Below are 16,489 nucleotides of genomic sequence, written 5' to 3' on the forward strand. Positions count from 1 at the left end.
AGAGACCCGCGTACAGAAAAAAAAAAAAAAAAAAAAAAAAAAAATTTTGGACTCACTTTATGGGTATCGTGTTGACAAGTCATACTATATATCTGATGCCATTATTGATGTAGTAGTATTTGTTGATATCCTAACTCTAAAAGTTTTAAAATAAAATATTAAATTTCCAAAAAACTTGAGCATTTGAGTCCATCCAAGTATTACTAGAGGTGATCTGAGATATTTATCTCCTGTGGGAGAATCCTTTCACAGCAAAGAAAGCTTTGGTAAGAAATACCAAAGGGGGCACAATACCTTATTTTATCCAAAGGACAACCACATGGAAAAACTCTATGTCTTGTCTATCTATTTCAGAACCAGAGTGAGATGATAATCTCAGTGATGTGTATTAACACATTTATTTGAACTCAAGAATGAAGTCAGACTTTCTGATAGAAATTAAATGTGATTTGACTGATTTAACAGTAAGGAGTAGCTTTGCTAATTATGCTTTATTTTCCAAAAATTAAATGAACTAAGTTTCAAAAAAATTAAATGAAAAACCAGATTTTGATGGAAAATATATTTAGAGCACATGTACAATATGATAGAAACAAAATTCTGGGCACCTATTAAATTTATAAGATTTTCAGTTATCAGCTTTAAAATATGGAAGTACATATAACATTTTCTCAATTCTTTTAGAGGCTATGGCAAGCAAAAAAGTTTGAAGACCACTACTCTATACTTATCCAGATCCAATCCTATTTATGTGGTCCATATCCCCTTTGTGAAGCCTGACAGCTGCAGCCTATGTTGAGCTAAATGTCACAGCATTTACTATTTGTAACAAACATTTTAACATTTGGTCTTTTAGTATACAAACATTTATGGTTCTCTAGTTGTTTCATTTGGGGCAGTGCAGCAGGCAGATGCTAGAATGGCTCTCACTAATCCTCATCTCCTTGATTGTGGCTTGGACCTGGTGGTGTCTTGCTCTTGACAAAATAATGTGGCAAAAGTGATGGAAAGTCACTTCCAAGATTACAACAAGACTGACTTCCATTTTGCTTGTTTATCTCCCTCCTTCCCTGCCTCCCTCTCTTGGAGTCCTTGCTCTGGGAGAAGCAACCTGCTATGTTGTGAGAAGCCTGTCACCCTACGGAGAAGCCCACGTGTCAAGGAACTGATGGCTTGGGCCAAGAGCCATCGAGGATCAGCCAACAGCCATATGAATGAGTCTGTGAGAGGTCGTCCTCCAGGTGAGCCTGGAGATAACTGCAGCTCCAGGTGACACACTGACTGCAGCCTTGTCCAGAGAAACCCTGGATCCTAAGCCATGCCTGCTTACTGACCCACAGAAACTGAGATGAAAAAAGGTTTAAGTTACTAAGTTTGGGGGTGATTTGTTACACAGCGATAAATAACAAATATAGGCAGAGGCGTGGGTGGTATGAAACATTAATAGTAATGCACACTGAATACAGGACTGCTGAATTAGTGATGGTTAATGAAAGGCCAGCTAGAGTAGTGGGTTCCCAGACTAGCATAATCATTTCAAAGCTAAGCTTTCCCCTGCATTCCTCTGGAACAAAGACCACCACAGACTCTGTCACTTACACTGGGGCATGTAACCAATTCCTTATCAATTTAACAGGGAAAGAATATCCTAGAATTTGGAGAGGAAGAAAAGCAAAAGTGTGCATATGTATAGAAGGAGACCAGTGGGTAAGGACTGGCTGGTGACATGTGGACACAGTGATTACATTTTGGAGTATCTTATTTCAAATTAGTGAATTTCAAAGCTGTTTTTTAAAACATTCCTCTGAGATTATATAATGCATATATTTGTATGTATATACATGAATGTATACACACACATTATCTCAAAGAAATGTTTAGAAAACAACTTTGAAATTCACCAATTATGAATATGATTTAAAATTAAATCTGATTTGAAAATAAATCTGATATGTCTTCTAAATTCTATGCAACATGCCTGAATGAGGTGCTTGAATAATAGCATTTGTAAATTCAATTATAAAAATTCTCGATTTCTTTTATAGTTATAGTGCATACTATTGTATTTCACAGGAAAAATACTTACCCCAAATGATTCACCAATTGATACTAAGATTCTGTCAAGTTAATATAAAATACAAATTAGTAATGCAAATCATATACAACTGTGCAGAGGTGAACATACACACGTCATTCTGAACTATCAGGAATACCAAATCAAAGGTTTCCTCTACCCCTAGAACCACTGACAAATTATACTCATTAGAGACTTATTCTGTCTGGTACTGCTAGTCTAGTCAAACACTGAGCTGGTTCCTTAGATTTTTTAAAGCAAGACCTGCATGTCTGCAAGAACATATTCTGCCATTGTTCACATTTAAAAAGGGTAAAAGAAAATTTTAAGTTTATCCATACTTAATTCTTCATAAATCAATGACTAAGTTAACAATTAAAATTTCTTTCACATTTTCTCATTAAAAATTCAAGTTACATTTGGCAAAAACTTATAAGTGATAATCAGAATTCTAATTAGGATCTATATATAGTATAGTAAATATATTTACTATATATAGTAAAGGCTATTTTAACACATATCCTATAATCAGAAATCTCTTATTAGTTTGTCCTTGTTTGAACCATATAATTTACGCTCCTGATAATAAAGGTGAAGAACAGCATTAGCCTGACACAACAAAGATTTGATCATATGTACATGGAATCAATAAATATATGGATTTTATTGTCCTCCAATTCTTTGATAAGTGGCCATCATTCTATATACTGATATATTTGATTTAACTAAATATGCTGAATACGTAGAGTGTTAAGATGCTCTCTTAATACCTGATCAATGATTTATCAGGATTTTCAGAAGGTGACTTTTTGGCTAAAGGACTCCAACCTGGAAGTGATTTAACTAAGATCAGCAAAAAGCCATCATTATCAGCATAACATGGGTTAATTATCACCGTTAAAAATTTAGCTAAGTATACATTTTCATGTGTACAAATTAGACATGGTGTGGCATCTCAGCAGCTTATAATGTAATTTGTAGATATCAGTACACAGATACTCAACTATAAGAACACCAAATAAACAGAAGATGATACAGGGGCACATGAGAGCATTTATATCATTTGCCAATTATTTTCTACTTTTTCTTTTACTGTAGAGTGTGAAATTTTTATAAGCGTGCATTATTTATATAATTAAACACACCACATGAATGTTTTCTATAGGGTTAATATATCCCCTTCTTGTTTTTCTTGCCCATTAAGTACAACCATATGGGCTAACATTTTCTGAGACTTTACAAGCTAATCTGCCTCCACTTTATTCAAATAAAGTCAGTTTTAAATAGCCCATGATAACACATAATGAGTCAACTGAAGTACTTCAAAAGCCAGAGAGCACTTGCTGTTGGATGTGGAAGATAATATACTGATTTGTAGTTGCACAGAACCTTTCATCTGAGAATTTAAAACAGTTTCACACTCATCATTTACCTGAGCCACAGCACCCTGAGACCTGCCCAAGTTAATACAAGGAGGCCACAGGCAGAATTAGGGATGGACTTCTAAAGACTTAATTTACAGTCACCTACATTTAATCAGTCATCTACATTTTTATAAGCAAGATGAACACATCCACAGAAAGAGTTCACAGGACATTCAATAAACTCCAGAATAAAAATTCTTAACCAAAAGTAACCTACTTTGTTTAGCAGACTGGCTACTTACAAAAACATGAGAGTGACTTGAAACTTATCATCAAACTGGTGCTCAGACTCTTTACAAAAGAACAGACCCCAGCAGCCAGGAAAGCTGATGACTTAATGTGCAAACCCATCTAAGTAAACAGATTACCTCCCCCCGGACCTCCAATTCTTATCACATCACTTAATATAAATGAGGAAATTAGGGTCTCAAATCTAGCTTATTTTAAATGAAGAAAGCTTTGTGTTCTTATGCTTGGATCAAAATAAGCCCCTATTATTCTTAACCACTCCCCTAAAAAGAAAACACAAACCTTGATCTTGGAGTCATTTTTGTTGGCACAGGCAGACCTTCTGAAATTTTATACGGATTCTTCAGGGGTGATATGTATATGTTCCCCCCAGGAACCCGTAAAGGTGAGCTAGAAAACTTGTAAGGGCTTCGAGGAATGTGAGGAATTGGTGACAAGGTAGGGGGCTAGAGGAAAAACAAAAAAAGTAGATTACTTAACGTTTTAGTAAGATCCACTGCTTTATAATTAGATTTTCCCAAACAAAGGATGCTTTTTAACATACCCTGGTGGAAGCATACTGCAAAATATTTGTTTTCAGTCTCTGCATGAAGACTGAATTATAGAATACGATAATAGAATCATACTCCTCTTCTCTGATCAAAACACGTTTGAATGTCTGAGGAAGAAGAGCAAAAACACTTGTTAAATGAATTTGGGTATTCAACTCTTCAGATTCTCTTTCTTTTTTTTAAAAAATTTATTTATTTATTTATTTTTGGCTGCATTGGGTCTTTGTTGCTGCATACAGGCTTTCTCTAGCTGCGGTGAGTGGTGGCTTCTCTTGTCGCAGAGCATGGACTCTAGGCGCGCGGGCTTCAGTAGTTGTGGCACACGGGCTCAGTAGTTGTGGCTCACGGGTTCTAGAGCGCAGGCTCAGTAGTTGTGGCGCACGGGCTTAGTTGCTACGTGGCATGTGGGATCTTCCCAGACCAGGGCTCAAACCCGTGTCCCCTGCATTGGCAGGCAGATTCTTAACCACTGTGCCACCAGGGAAGCCCTAGATTTTCTATTTTAATAGTTCATAATACTATTTAACAGTAAAAATTCATATTTTACAGGCAAAAACAATCCGAAAAAGCCATCTTAGGCTTGGATTATAGCTGCTCAACTAGCAGTGAAATGTCATAGATATATACAATATGTTTTTTATATATTTGTGTAAAAGTTTATTACAAATATCCTGCTTATTGTCAGGGGTATAGTATTCCTTATTTACTTTACAATATGAATTTGAATACTAAAGTGTATTAACTTCTCAATTACATTTTAGTTACAAATAATTAACCAATAATACGAAAGTAAAAAGTTGATATGTAAATTTATGTAATATAGTCAGAACATATGATATAATTAATGACTGAAGCTATCCATATTATAGATATGTATATATCTGGAAAATTCTTACCATGGAAAATTACCTACCTCCTGAACAGCATGAGGAAGATCTTTGTATGCTGTTACAATGATTTTGAATTTAAGGTCTATATTCTTCACTTTGCATATGCCATACATGGAACACATCATAATCTAGTAAATAAATGTGATATAAAAATAATCAGGATTTTGTTGCATGGCTGTACTCTAAAAAACACTGTTATCTTTCTTTTAGTTTCAAAAAATGGAAATTTAATTTCCTGTAGAACTATCTTTTCCCATCCTGAGCTCAGTTTGAATGTACATGTAAAGTATTTAAAGAACAGAATGCAAATAGCCAACTCTCAATTATTCAGGACTGATCATCTGGTTTGTAAATAACCCTAACTTTGGCTCCTGTTCCTTAAATGTTTCTCAGAAGAGAAAAGTTGAAACTGGAATCAATTAACTGTTTAACTAGCACTTAAAAAAAAAAGCCAGGTGTGAAAAGGGTTCAACCTATTAGATAAAATAATATGACTATACTCAGTGGTGGTGTTAAGGGGGATGCAGTAACTGGAAGGGGATAGGAGACAGTCTTCTGTTGACAATGTTCTGTTTCTTGATTTGCTTTCATAGATCAGTTCAGTTGATGAATTTACATTAAGATGTATCCTTATGATATATGGATTACTCTCTATGTATATTACATTTAAAGAGAAGGGTATTTTAAACATAAAAATAAAATTTGAAGTGATTTTCTGTGACTTTGAAATATCGAACTTTCTTAATTTGTCTGAATTTTACTACCTAATTTAAGAACTGGTATCTTCTGCAACATTCTTACTCCCATCTACCGCCAAGAATACCTACTCAACATCCCTTGTTTAGCATCTTAAACAGCCCCAATCCTACTATTTCTCCCGTTTAGAATGCCATCCAAGTATCCTTTTTGCTAATTCACACTGTTCTCCTATTTCAATACTTTACCTAAGTTACCTCTCACAAAATCTTCTTGATTCCAGATACCCAATCTCTTTAGAAATCCTTCGCACTACTGTCTATCTTTCTATATTATAGAAAAGCAGTAGACCCATAAGGCAATAAGTGCCTACTTAAAAAAAAAAATCCAACATACTAGAATTTAGGGTTCAAATATGCTCTTGTAAAATATACATATTTGTAGGTTATGCCTTTATACAATAATTCATCTTTTGCTCAAAATATCATTCTTACTGGGAACAATACTACCGACCTTACCAAAATAAAAAGAGTAAAAGGGAACATTATGAACAGCTGCATATCAACAAAATAGATATCTAAGATGAAACGGAAAAATTTAAGGAAAGACACGAACTACCAAAACTGACTCAAGAAGAAAAAGAAAATCTGAGCTTTTGAAGCACTAAAGCACCAAAAGCTTCAAAGGACACAATCAAGAAAGTGAAATGACAACTCAGAGAATGAGAGAAAATATTTGCAAATCATATAAGGATTTGCATGATAAGGAACTTGCATGTAGAATATATAAAAAACCCTTTCTGCTCAACAATAAAAAGACAACCCAATGAACAAACAGGTAAAGTATCTGAATAGCTATTTCTCCAAAGAAGATATACAAATGGTCAATAAGAACACAAAAAGATTCTCAATATCATTAGCCATCAGGGAAGTGCAAATCAAAACCACAAAGAGATATCACTTCATATCCACTAAGATGGCTATAATCCAAAAGGCAAATAAGAAGTTGGTGAAGATGTGAAGAAATTGGAACCCCATACACTGCTGACAGGAATGTAAAATGGGTAGCCATGCTAGTAAACAATCTGGCCATTCCTCAAAAGGTAAAACAAAGAGTTACCATATGACCCAGCAATTCCACTCCTAGGTAAATACCCTAGAGAAATGAAAACATACATCCACCCAAAAACTTTCACATGAATTTTCATTAACATTATTCATAATAGCCAAAAAGTGGAAATCAAATGTACATCAATTGATGAATAAATAAACATGATGTGGTATACCCATACAATGGAATATTATTTGGCAATAAAAAGGAATGAAGTACTGATACAAGCTAGAACACAGATGAACAATGAAAACATAGTAAGTGAAGGAATCCAGACACAAAAGATAACATTATATGACTCCATTTATATGAAATGTCCAGAATAGGCAAGTCTATAAAGACAGAAAGTAGATTAGCATGTTGCCTGTGGTTAGAGGGGGTAGGAGAATAGAGGCATGTATGCTACAGGCACAGGGTTTCTTTTTGACATGATGAAAATATTTTAAAACTGATTTTGGTGATTGTTGCACAACTCTGTTAATATACTAAAAACTACTGAACTGTACACTTTAAATGGGTAATTAGCATGGTATATGAATTATATCTCAATAAAACTGTTAAAAAATATTATTATTCCATAAACAGAGAAGAAAGAGGAAGATATGAGAGATGGTCTTTGTAAATTAACTCATTCATTTATTCATTTGACACTGTTTTAGATCAACTATTCTTTTTTAGATCTTTTTTAGATCAACTAAGATCCCCGGGAGGTCTTAGTTCCCCAACCAGGGATCAAACCCGTGCCCCCTGCAGCCTGCAGTGGAAGCACAGAGTCTTAAGCACTGGACCAGGGAAGTCCTAGATCAACTATTCTTAAGTCTCATGCTTTTTCCACACTAAATGAATTCTAGCTTACCACAACATAGAAAAAAGCCTATGATAAAGTTTCTTCAGTGAGTTTTGCAGTGAGATCTTTCATGTCATTAAATAAGTAAAGTTACTGAAATATTCTCAAGCTCTAAAGCTCTCATTTGTAAGAAATATAGCAAAAATATAAAGGGTAGCCAACAAGCAAATATATATTAAGTCTACTAAATCGATGCAGCTTCTCATTTGAATCTAACCTTTTCTTAAGAAATCAGTACACAGCTAACAAGTGAGTCGAGTAGGAAAAGTGCATAATTTTCTTACCTGGTCCAAATGCCTGTCTCTCATGAGTTCATACTCATTTTGCAGTGTGTGTTGGAAAAGGGTCCAGATGATATGTTCTAGTTCTGGGTGGTCAGACAGAAGGCGTGCACACAGGGTATTTAGTCGAAGATATGCTAGTCGATACACTGGAAAAATAAGGGGAATTAATCACATTTACTCTTAATTTTGTATCACAAGTGGATTTTTTCAAAACGTTAAATTGCTATAACCAAATGCTGTTAAATAGCATTTTAACACTAACTTCATCTCTACCACTGTTTTCCTTATGAATAAATGATTTGTAGCCTTAGCACTGTCCTAGATACTAGAAGGCAAAATAATACTTTGCTGAAAGCATTATTCAGCAAAAAACAATTCTTTTGCTAAATTATTACAGCATAAAATTGAGGTAGAGGGACTTCCCTGGTGGTCCAGTGGTAAAGAATCCGCCTTCCAATGCAGGGGATGCAGGTTCGATCCCTGGTCAGGGGACTAAGATCCCACATGCCGCAGGGCAACTAAGCCCGTGCGCTACTGAGCTCCTGCGCCTCAACTACAGAGCCTGCGTGCCGCAAACTACAGAGCTCATGCACTCTGGAACCCCCACGCCACAACTACAGAGCCCACACGCCCTGGAGCCTGCTCACCACACCTAGAGAGAGAAAACCTGCATGGCCACAAGTAGAGAGAAGCCCACGCGCCACAATGAAAGATCCCGTATGCCTCAATGAAGATCCCGCGTGCCGCAACCAACACCCAACACAGCCAAAAATAAATAAAATAAATAAAATAAAATAAAGTTGAGGCGGAGGAAGAAAGATCCTAAGATCTTGTGAAATTAGACAATCCAAATAGGGTTTGTTTCAGTTCCACTGGTAATCTCTCATCACAGATGTTGAAAATTCTCACTATCAATATTCAAGAGGGTAATTATTTTTTAAAATAATGGAATTTCCAAAGTCCCTCAATTTTTCCAATCCTAAAAACAAAAAACAAATAGTGTATTTCTCTATAAAAATGCTAGACTTGTAGACTACCTAAGTGGTAATATGACTGTGATATTAAATTTAGAGAGTTTATTAAAAAATGCTAGTGGAACACAGGTTGGAGAAAAGTAATCCACAAAACTGAATTTTCCTCCATCTACTTTAAACATAATGACCCTTGGTTTAAATTTACTTTTCAAAGACTTGCATAAGGTAATCAGAATTTTTTAGTTAATAATTTATCACCAGTGGTCCTCAACTTTGGCTTATATCAGACTTGCATTGAGGGCTTGTAAAAACAATGATTTTTTTTTTTTTTTGCCTCATCCTAGAGCTTCTGACTGAGTAGTTCTAGGGGCGGGGCTCAAACAAAAATTCTCATTTCTACAACTTAGCAGGTGAGGTGGATTCTGCTGGTTGGGGACCACACTTTGGAACCAACGCTCTAACGTAAGGGCTTATAACATGCCTATAAAGTTCAGCATATCTCTGACTTGAATAAAAATCAGAAAAATGATTTATCACAGAGGAATGTGGCCTTTTACTTTCCTTCAAAGAGCTCCAAGTGGGTGTGTACTTTCAAGTATATACACATGCACAGACACCCAAATGACCTCCCCATCCCACCACATACACACACAATCAGAGAATGCTATACAACCTGGTTACCAGGAAATGCACCTGCACTAGGCCACAACACATTGTATAATCTCAACTCACACACCTGAACAGCAAAAGTAATGTTAGGAGCAAATATTTCCAGGCATAAATTTGAAAGCATAACAGTAGCAGCGACAATAACAACATCTAAAACTTTCTGAGTGCTTACTATGTGCTAGGCGCTGTTGGAAGCGTTTTATGTATTAATTCATTTAATTATCTTAAAACCCATACAAGGTAGATTATTATTATTTCCATTTTACAAATGAGAAAACAGGCATAGAGATACTAAAGTTTTTTTTCCTTTTTTTTAAAAATTGGAGTATAATTGCTTTACAATGTTGTGTTAGTTTCTGCTGTAGAACAAAGTCAATCAGCTATACATATACATATAGCCCCTCCCTCTTGGACCTCCCTCCCACCCCACCCCCATCCCACCCATCTAGGTCATCACAGAGCACCAAGTTGAGCTTCCTGTGCTTTATAGCATGTTCCCGCTAGCTATCTATTTTACGCATGGCAGTGTATACATGTTAATCCTAATCTCCCAATTCATCCTACCCTTCCCTTCCCCACCATGTCCACATGTCCGTTCTCTACGTCTACATCTCTATTCCTACCCTGCAAATAGGTTCATCTGTACCATTTTTATAGATTCTACATATATGCGTTAATATACAATATTTGTTTTTCTCTTTCTGGCTTACTTCACTCTGTATAACAGACTCTAGGTCCATCCACATCTCTACAAATGACCCAATTTCACTCCTTTTCATGGCTAAGTAATATTCCATTGTATATATGTGCCACATCTTCTTTATCCATTCATCTGTCGTTGGACATTTAGGTTGCTTCCATGACCTGGCTAATGTAAATAGTGCTGCAATGAACATTGGGGTACATGTGTCCTTTTGAATTATGGTTTTCTCAGGGTATATGCCCAGTACTGGGATTGCTGGGTCATATGATAGTAAAGCGACTTGCCCAAAGTCATGCCTAGTTAAGCAGAAGAGCCATGATTTGAATCCAGTCAGCCTCATTTCAGAGTCCATGCTCTTGAGAGTAATCATCTACTCACCTTTTTTGTAAAAGAGTGAAAGGGAGGTAGATTTCAATGGCTTCTGAGTCTGGAAGGCTGAGGTTGCTTGTGCCTCTGAATTTGCAGTAGAATTTACACGTGTAGTTGACCCTTTTTTCTTTGGGGATCTTACAGGAGAAAGATACCTAGATATATTCAAAGGAAAAGACTTCATTTGAAGTTTGCTAAGAATCTCTCTCTCTCGCTCACACACACACACACGGCTGTACACATGCATCCAAACGCATCTTGTCTATTTAATCTACTGTTCTACACCAAATTCCTCTTTAAATACAAGTTGGAAAAGAGAGATTAATAGGAAAACTAAGCTTGTCCTTATCATTTCTAACTCTTTTTCAATAAATGGCTTTTCTTGGGAATTACTGCCTTATTTAAAAAATAGCTGCATATGTTTATATGTTCAATTCTAATAATTAAAGTGGGACTGAGTTCATAAAATGACTCCAGCTTAAAAGAACAAGCCACTGATATCAAAATATCAATTTCTCTGATTCCTCTCCTAAAAACATTTCATTGATAACTATGGTTCATATAATAGGATTTAAGTTACACATACATACTCCCTCCTAAATTATATAGTACATGATTATATGAACTAATATTTCAGGTAACATTATCAAGGCAGATTTACACCTGTATACTAAAAATATGTCAGGCATAAATCAAGGCAGAGATATTAGTAAAATTATTTCTCAATTTCTGACCTTCTACTGCTCTGTGTTGCCCTTTATTTTAGAGGATAATCCAGGTCTACTTTCTTTTTTTTTTCTCAAGAACACTTTTTATTAAGGTCACTATTAGTAAAAGGTTTACAGTCTTTTAAAAATATCCCAGAATCTACTATGAAGAGCAAGTACTAGGGAGTAAACACCAAAGCATAACTTTCTAATTTTGTTTTAGTAGCTGAGAAATCATTCTGAGCAGGAAGTAGGATTTGTACCTTACTATGGATGTTTCTAGTACATGCAATATATTTACTACTACACTAGGAAAAGGGAATCACCATCATAACTTTATAAGTACCAGGGTCTAGTCTATTATCACCCTTGAATTTCCCTTCAGTTCACAAACTAACAATATTGTAGACTGACTTAACTTGGGTAGAACTTAGTCTCCCTTGAATTCTAGGTGAACACATTACCTGCTGGACTTCGCTACTTGAATCTCAGACTTAAGAAGGCCAAAGTGGAGCTCTTGATTTCTTTCCCATTCTTCCCATGTCAAGATATGGCTCCACATTACATCCAGTTTCTTAAGTTAAAAACTTAGGAGGTATTTTTAATTTTTCCCTTTTCCCAATCTTCAAACCCAATGCAAAAGAAAGTTCTATTAAATCTTCCTCTAAAATACACCCCAGATCTTTCCATTTCTTTGTATCTCTACTGACATATCTTAGACCAAGTTGTTTACATCTCTCACTTGAACTACTGAAATTTTCCCCAAACTGGTCTTTCTACTTTCTTCCTTGCCCTGTTCCTTTCCCTCCTCCAAACCCACCTGTACTTCAAATAGCAGCCAGAAACCGACCCTTTAAAAATACCAACTATAGCAAGCTGCACCCCTGCTTAAAACCTTAATGCTTTCCCCTGCCCTTCTAAAACCCAAACTCCTCCCTACGGCCTATGAGAACCTACAAGGTCTAGCTCCAGTTTGCCTCTCCAGCCCCATCTTGTACCATTCTCCTCTTGTTTGCTTCGGGGTTTCTTTCTGTTCCTCAGACCAGCTAAGTTTGACCACCCAAGGCCACTGCACTTAATACTGTTTGCTGTGCCTGTAATGCACAGCATGCAGATTTTGCCTGGCCAGCACCCACTTGTTCTTGAAGTCTCAGGTCAAATAGCACTTCATCAGAGAAACCTTCACTAAACATTCTAGCACTCTCTTAGCTTCTCTCTTTCACATCATTCTGTTTCTTTCTATTACAGAACTTATTATATTCTAAAATCACCTTATGTATTAGTTTACTTGTTCACTGTTTATTTCCTTCCTCCAGAGCGTAAGCTCTGTGAGGGGAAGGACCTAGTCCACCTTATTCGCCTTTGTATTCCCAGTGCCTAGAACACTTCCTGGCACCTAACAGACAACTGCTTATTGAATTAAAGAAAAAGATAAGGCTTGACTTATTTATATTTATGTATTACCTAGCAAACAAATTTATACATGAAGGCAGAAGCTCCATATGCTAGAAATACTTTGGTACAAATTATCATGGAAATGACATCTCTGGAAAACAGTCCCTGCACTAATCACAGAACACTGTAATGTCAATTCCTATACAGAACTGGACAGGAACATAACATTAGGCACATTTCTATGAAAGGCAATGTAGCTAGACTGCTTCAGAGCATGGGCTTTGGGGTCAGATTGCTTGAGTTTGATTTCTAATTCCTTCTTCATAGATAACGGAGGCTGACAGCCGTGTCTATTATCTTACAGGGCTGTTAGGTCACTGTCCAGCACACAGTGAACCCTCAATAAGTGTTAGCTATCGCCTTCTTCGTCCATCACACCATCATGCACTAATCAACCGTTTTAGTCTCTGACCCCGCACTACTCCCTTTACCCATTCTATGCTTCACTCCAGATGCGCTGAGCTGTACTCCCTGAAAAATGTTTCCTGCTTTCCTGGCTACTATACTTTGGGGTTCATGCTATTTCTGTCTCTTCCCTCCTCTCCAGTTTCCATGTTGAAATCCTGCTCTACCTTTGAGGACTATCTACATTGCCATCTCTGCATGAAAGCTGTCCTCATTACATCAAACCTGAGTGATTTCAGTAGCACTCTGTACCACTGTATATGAACTTTATTTGGGTCATGTATCTTATATTCCTGATCCCTGAAAGCAGGGAAAATGTCTTATTCAAAATTCTATTCCCTACAGCTTTTGTATAACATCTTGTATTACACTATGCTCAGAATCTGTTTGCAAGTTGAATGGATTGACACAACAGATATTCTACTTACATATCTGCTGCAGTGTGATTATTCTGGAGAGGAAGGTTGAGAGTACAAGCAGGTTCAAGGTGATCAGCTGGTCCTTCTCGGTCCTTTGCTTGTTTAATAAGATCAAATAAAGGTGAATCCTATATGAAACAAGATGACATTAAAACAACATTGATAAGTATGATTCTCCAATGTATATATCAAAATCATATGGTTTGACATGGTGAGCATTACGAATTTAGTCATAATTGACAATAGCAATTTTGAAGTCAGAATAAGATTCTTTTCTCCACCTTGAAAATAATGACTGCCAATTTTTGTATTACACATACAATAAAGAACTAGGAATATGTATAACTTCAAATGCTTGTATTAGAAAAGAAATTAAAAGTTAGGGAAAGAGACACAGAAGAGACACAAAGAAAGTAGAAGGAAGAAAATAATAAAGACATGAACAGGATTTAATGAAAATGAAAACAAAGATAAAATACATGGTTTGATCAACTAAGCTAATAATTGGTTCTTTGAAATAACTAATAAAATTAAACAAAACTCCAGTCAGATTGACTGAGAAAAAGAGAAGAGACAGATAAACAGTATTAGGAACAAAACTGGGGCCACCGTTACAAAGATTAGAAAGATAGTAGGGGACTGTTGTGAAAAATTTTATGTCAATTCATAGGAAAACTTAGACCAAGTGGAAAATTCCTCAAAAATATACATTAACCAAACTCAATAAGAAATAAATAAACCTCAACAGTCCTATAAACTATTAAAGAATTTGGATCAGTAATTAAAAGTCTCCCCACAAAGAAAACATCAAGCACCGCTGGTTTTACCAGTGAATTCCACCAAACATTCAAGGAATAGATAATTCCACTTTTGCTCCAACTCTTCGGAGAACGGAAGAAGTAAAAACATTCTCTATCTCATTTTATGAGGCTAGTACAACACTGATACTAAAAACTGTCAAGGACATTACAAAAAGGTAAATTATAGCCCATTCTTGCTCATGAACAGAGATATAAAAATTCTGAACCAGAAATATTAGCAACCCACAACAGCAGTGTTAAAAAGAATAGATCATTTACCAAGTTGAGTTTATCCAAGTTGCAAAATTAGTTCAACGTTAGAAAATCTATAATGCAATTCACCTCACTAATAAATCTAAGGTGAAAAATCTTGTCAAAATCAATGCAGAAAAAGTTCTCATTAAAAAACCCATTTGTCATTTAAAAAAAAAGAAAGAAAACTCTTAGTAAACCAGGAACAGAAGGGTACTCCAAATTTGATAAATGACATCTATAAGTAAACAGAAAAGCCACAGCAAACATTATACGTAGTGGTGAAACGTTAAGAGCATTCCCCTTAAAAAAGCGGAGATAAGAGAAGGTTGTCCCATTATCATGCTTTCTATTCAGCATTATACTTGAAGTTCCAGTCTGCTCAATAAGTCAAAGAAAAAAGAGTGGAAAGGAAGAAAGAACAAAAATACCATTATTCACAAATGATTTATCTGTTGATAAAGAAAATTCAAAAGGATCTACAGTGAAATTATTAGAATAAGAGAGATTAGCAAGGTTTCTGTACTGTTATGAAATCAATATGAAAAATAATTATATTTCTATATACCAAGCAAACAATTTAACAGCATAATTTTTAAAATACCATTTACAAAAAAGTAAGACCAGCAGTAAGAACCATTAAAAACCTTGATTCAAAAATTGTAACTTTCTGGAGGTGAAAGCTTGCAAGTCCATAAAAATGGGGGCCATATATATATATATTCTACTCTTTTAGTACTTGAACTAAAGGGCAAGAAACAGACAGATGGCCACGATGCTAGGTTTATTTCAAAAGGAAAAGCAGTGTATCCGTAAATAAAAATACAAAACACTGTAGAATATAAGTAGATTTTGTAAAAATATGAAGATAGTCTATTCAATAAAAAGTGAAAAATTAGCTAGCAATTTGAAAAAAAATTATTACACTTTCATAATATATAGAAAATCAATTACTTATGTTAAAAAACAAAATTGAAAAAGTATGAGAAGTATACGAAAATATCTTTATAACTTTAAAAAAAATCTTTTTTCACCTTTACTGAAGTATAATTGACAAAAATCATATATATTTAAGGTGCACAACGTGATGGCTTCATACACTGTGAAATCATCACCACAATCAAGCTAATTAGCATTCATTACCTCACATAGTTACCTTTTTTTTTCTTTTCATCCCTTCACCCCCTTCTTTATAACTTCTTCTTTATTTTTAAAATTTTAAATGTTATTTATTTTTTTATATAGCAGGTTCTTATTAGTCATCAATTTTATATACATCAGTGTATACTATGTCAAACCCAATTGCCCAGTTCAGCACACCACCATCCCCACCCCCCCGCGGCTTTCCCCCCTTGGTGTCCATACGTTTGTTCTCTACATCTGTGTCTCAACTTCTGCCCTGCAAACTGGTTCACTTGTACCATTTTTCTAGGTCCCACATACATGCATTAATATATGATATTTGTTTTTCTCTTTCTGATTTACTTCACTCTGTATGACAGTCTCTAGATCCATCCATGTCTCAACAAATGACTCAATTTCGTTCCTTTTTATGGCTGAGTAATATTCCACTGTATATATGTACCACATCTTCTTTATCCATTCGTCTGT

The 16,489-nt window shown here is 35.4% G+C and overlaps 1 protein-coding gene across 7 annotated transcripts in view; it reads right to left on the bottom strand.

Moving 5' to 3' along the window:
- Positions 1–16,489, bottom strand: part of RB1 (RB transcriptional corepressor 1) — a 133,852-nt gene that overhangs the window by 7,394 nt on the left and 109,969 nt on the right. For all 7 annotated transcript variants that reach the window (XR_008618959.1, XR_008618958.1, XR_008618957.1 and 4 more), the window contains 7 exons: positions 13,836–13,954; positions 10,850–10,995; positions 8,126–8,271; positions 5,212–5,316; positions 4,292–4,405; positions 4,030–4,193; positions 2,087–2,117 (listed from right to left, as the gene is read on the bottom strand). Coding sequence is in view for 1 of the 7 variants with exons in the window: in XM_028497303.2 (XP_028353104.1) it covers positions 2,087–2,117; positions 4,030–4,193; positions 4,292–4,405; positions 5,212–5,316; positions 8,126–8,271; positions 10,850–10,995; positions 13,836–13,954 (825 nt within the window). In the remaining 6 variants the exon portion in view is untranslated. The remainder of the gene's footprint in view (positions 1–2,086; positions 2,118–4,029; positions 4,194–4,291; positions 4,406–5,211; positions 5,317–8,125; positions 8,272–10,849; positions 10,996–13,835; positions 13,955–16,489) is intronic.

This window comes from Physeter macrocephalus, chromosome 13 (genome assembly GCF_002837175.3).
Source record: "Physeter macrocephalus isolate SW-GA chromosome 13, ASM283717v5, whole genome shotgun sequence".
NCBI classification, from domain to species: domain Eukaryota; kingdom Metazoa; phylum Chordata; class Mammalia; order Artiodactyla; family Physeteridae; genus Physeter; species Physeter macrocephalus.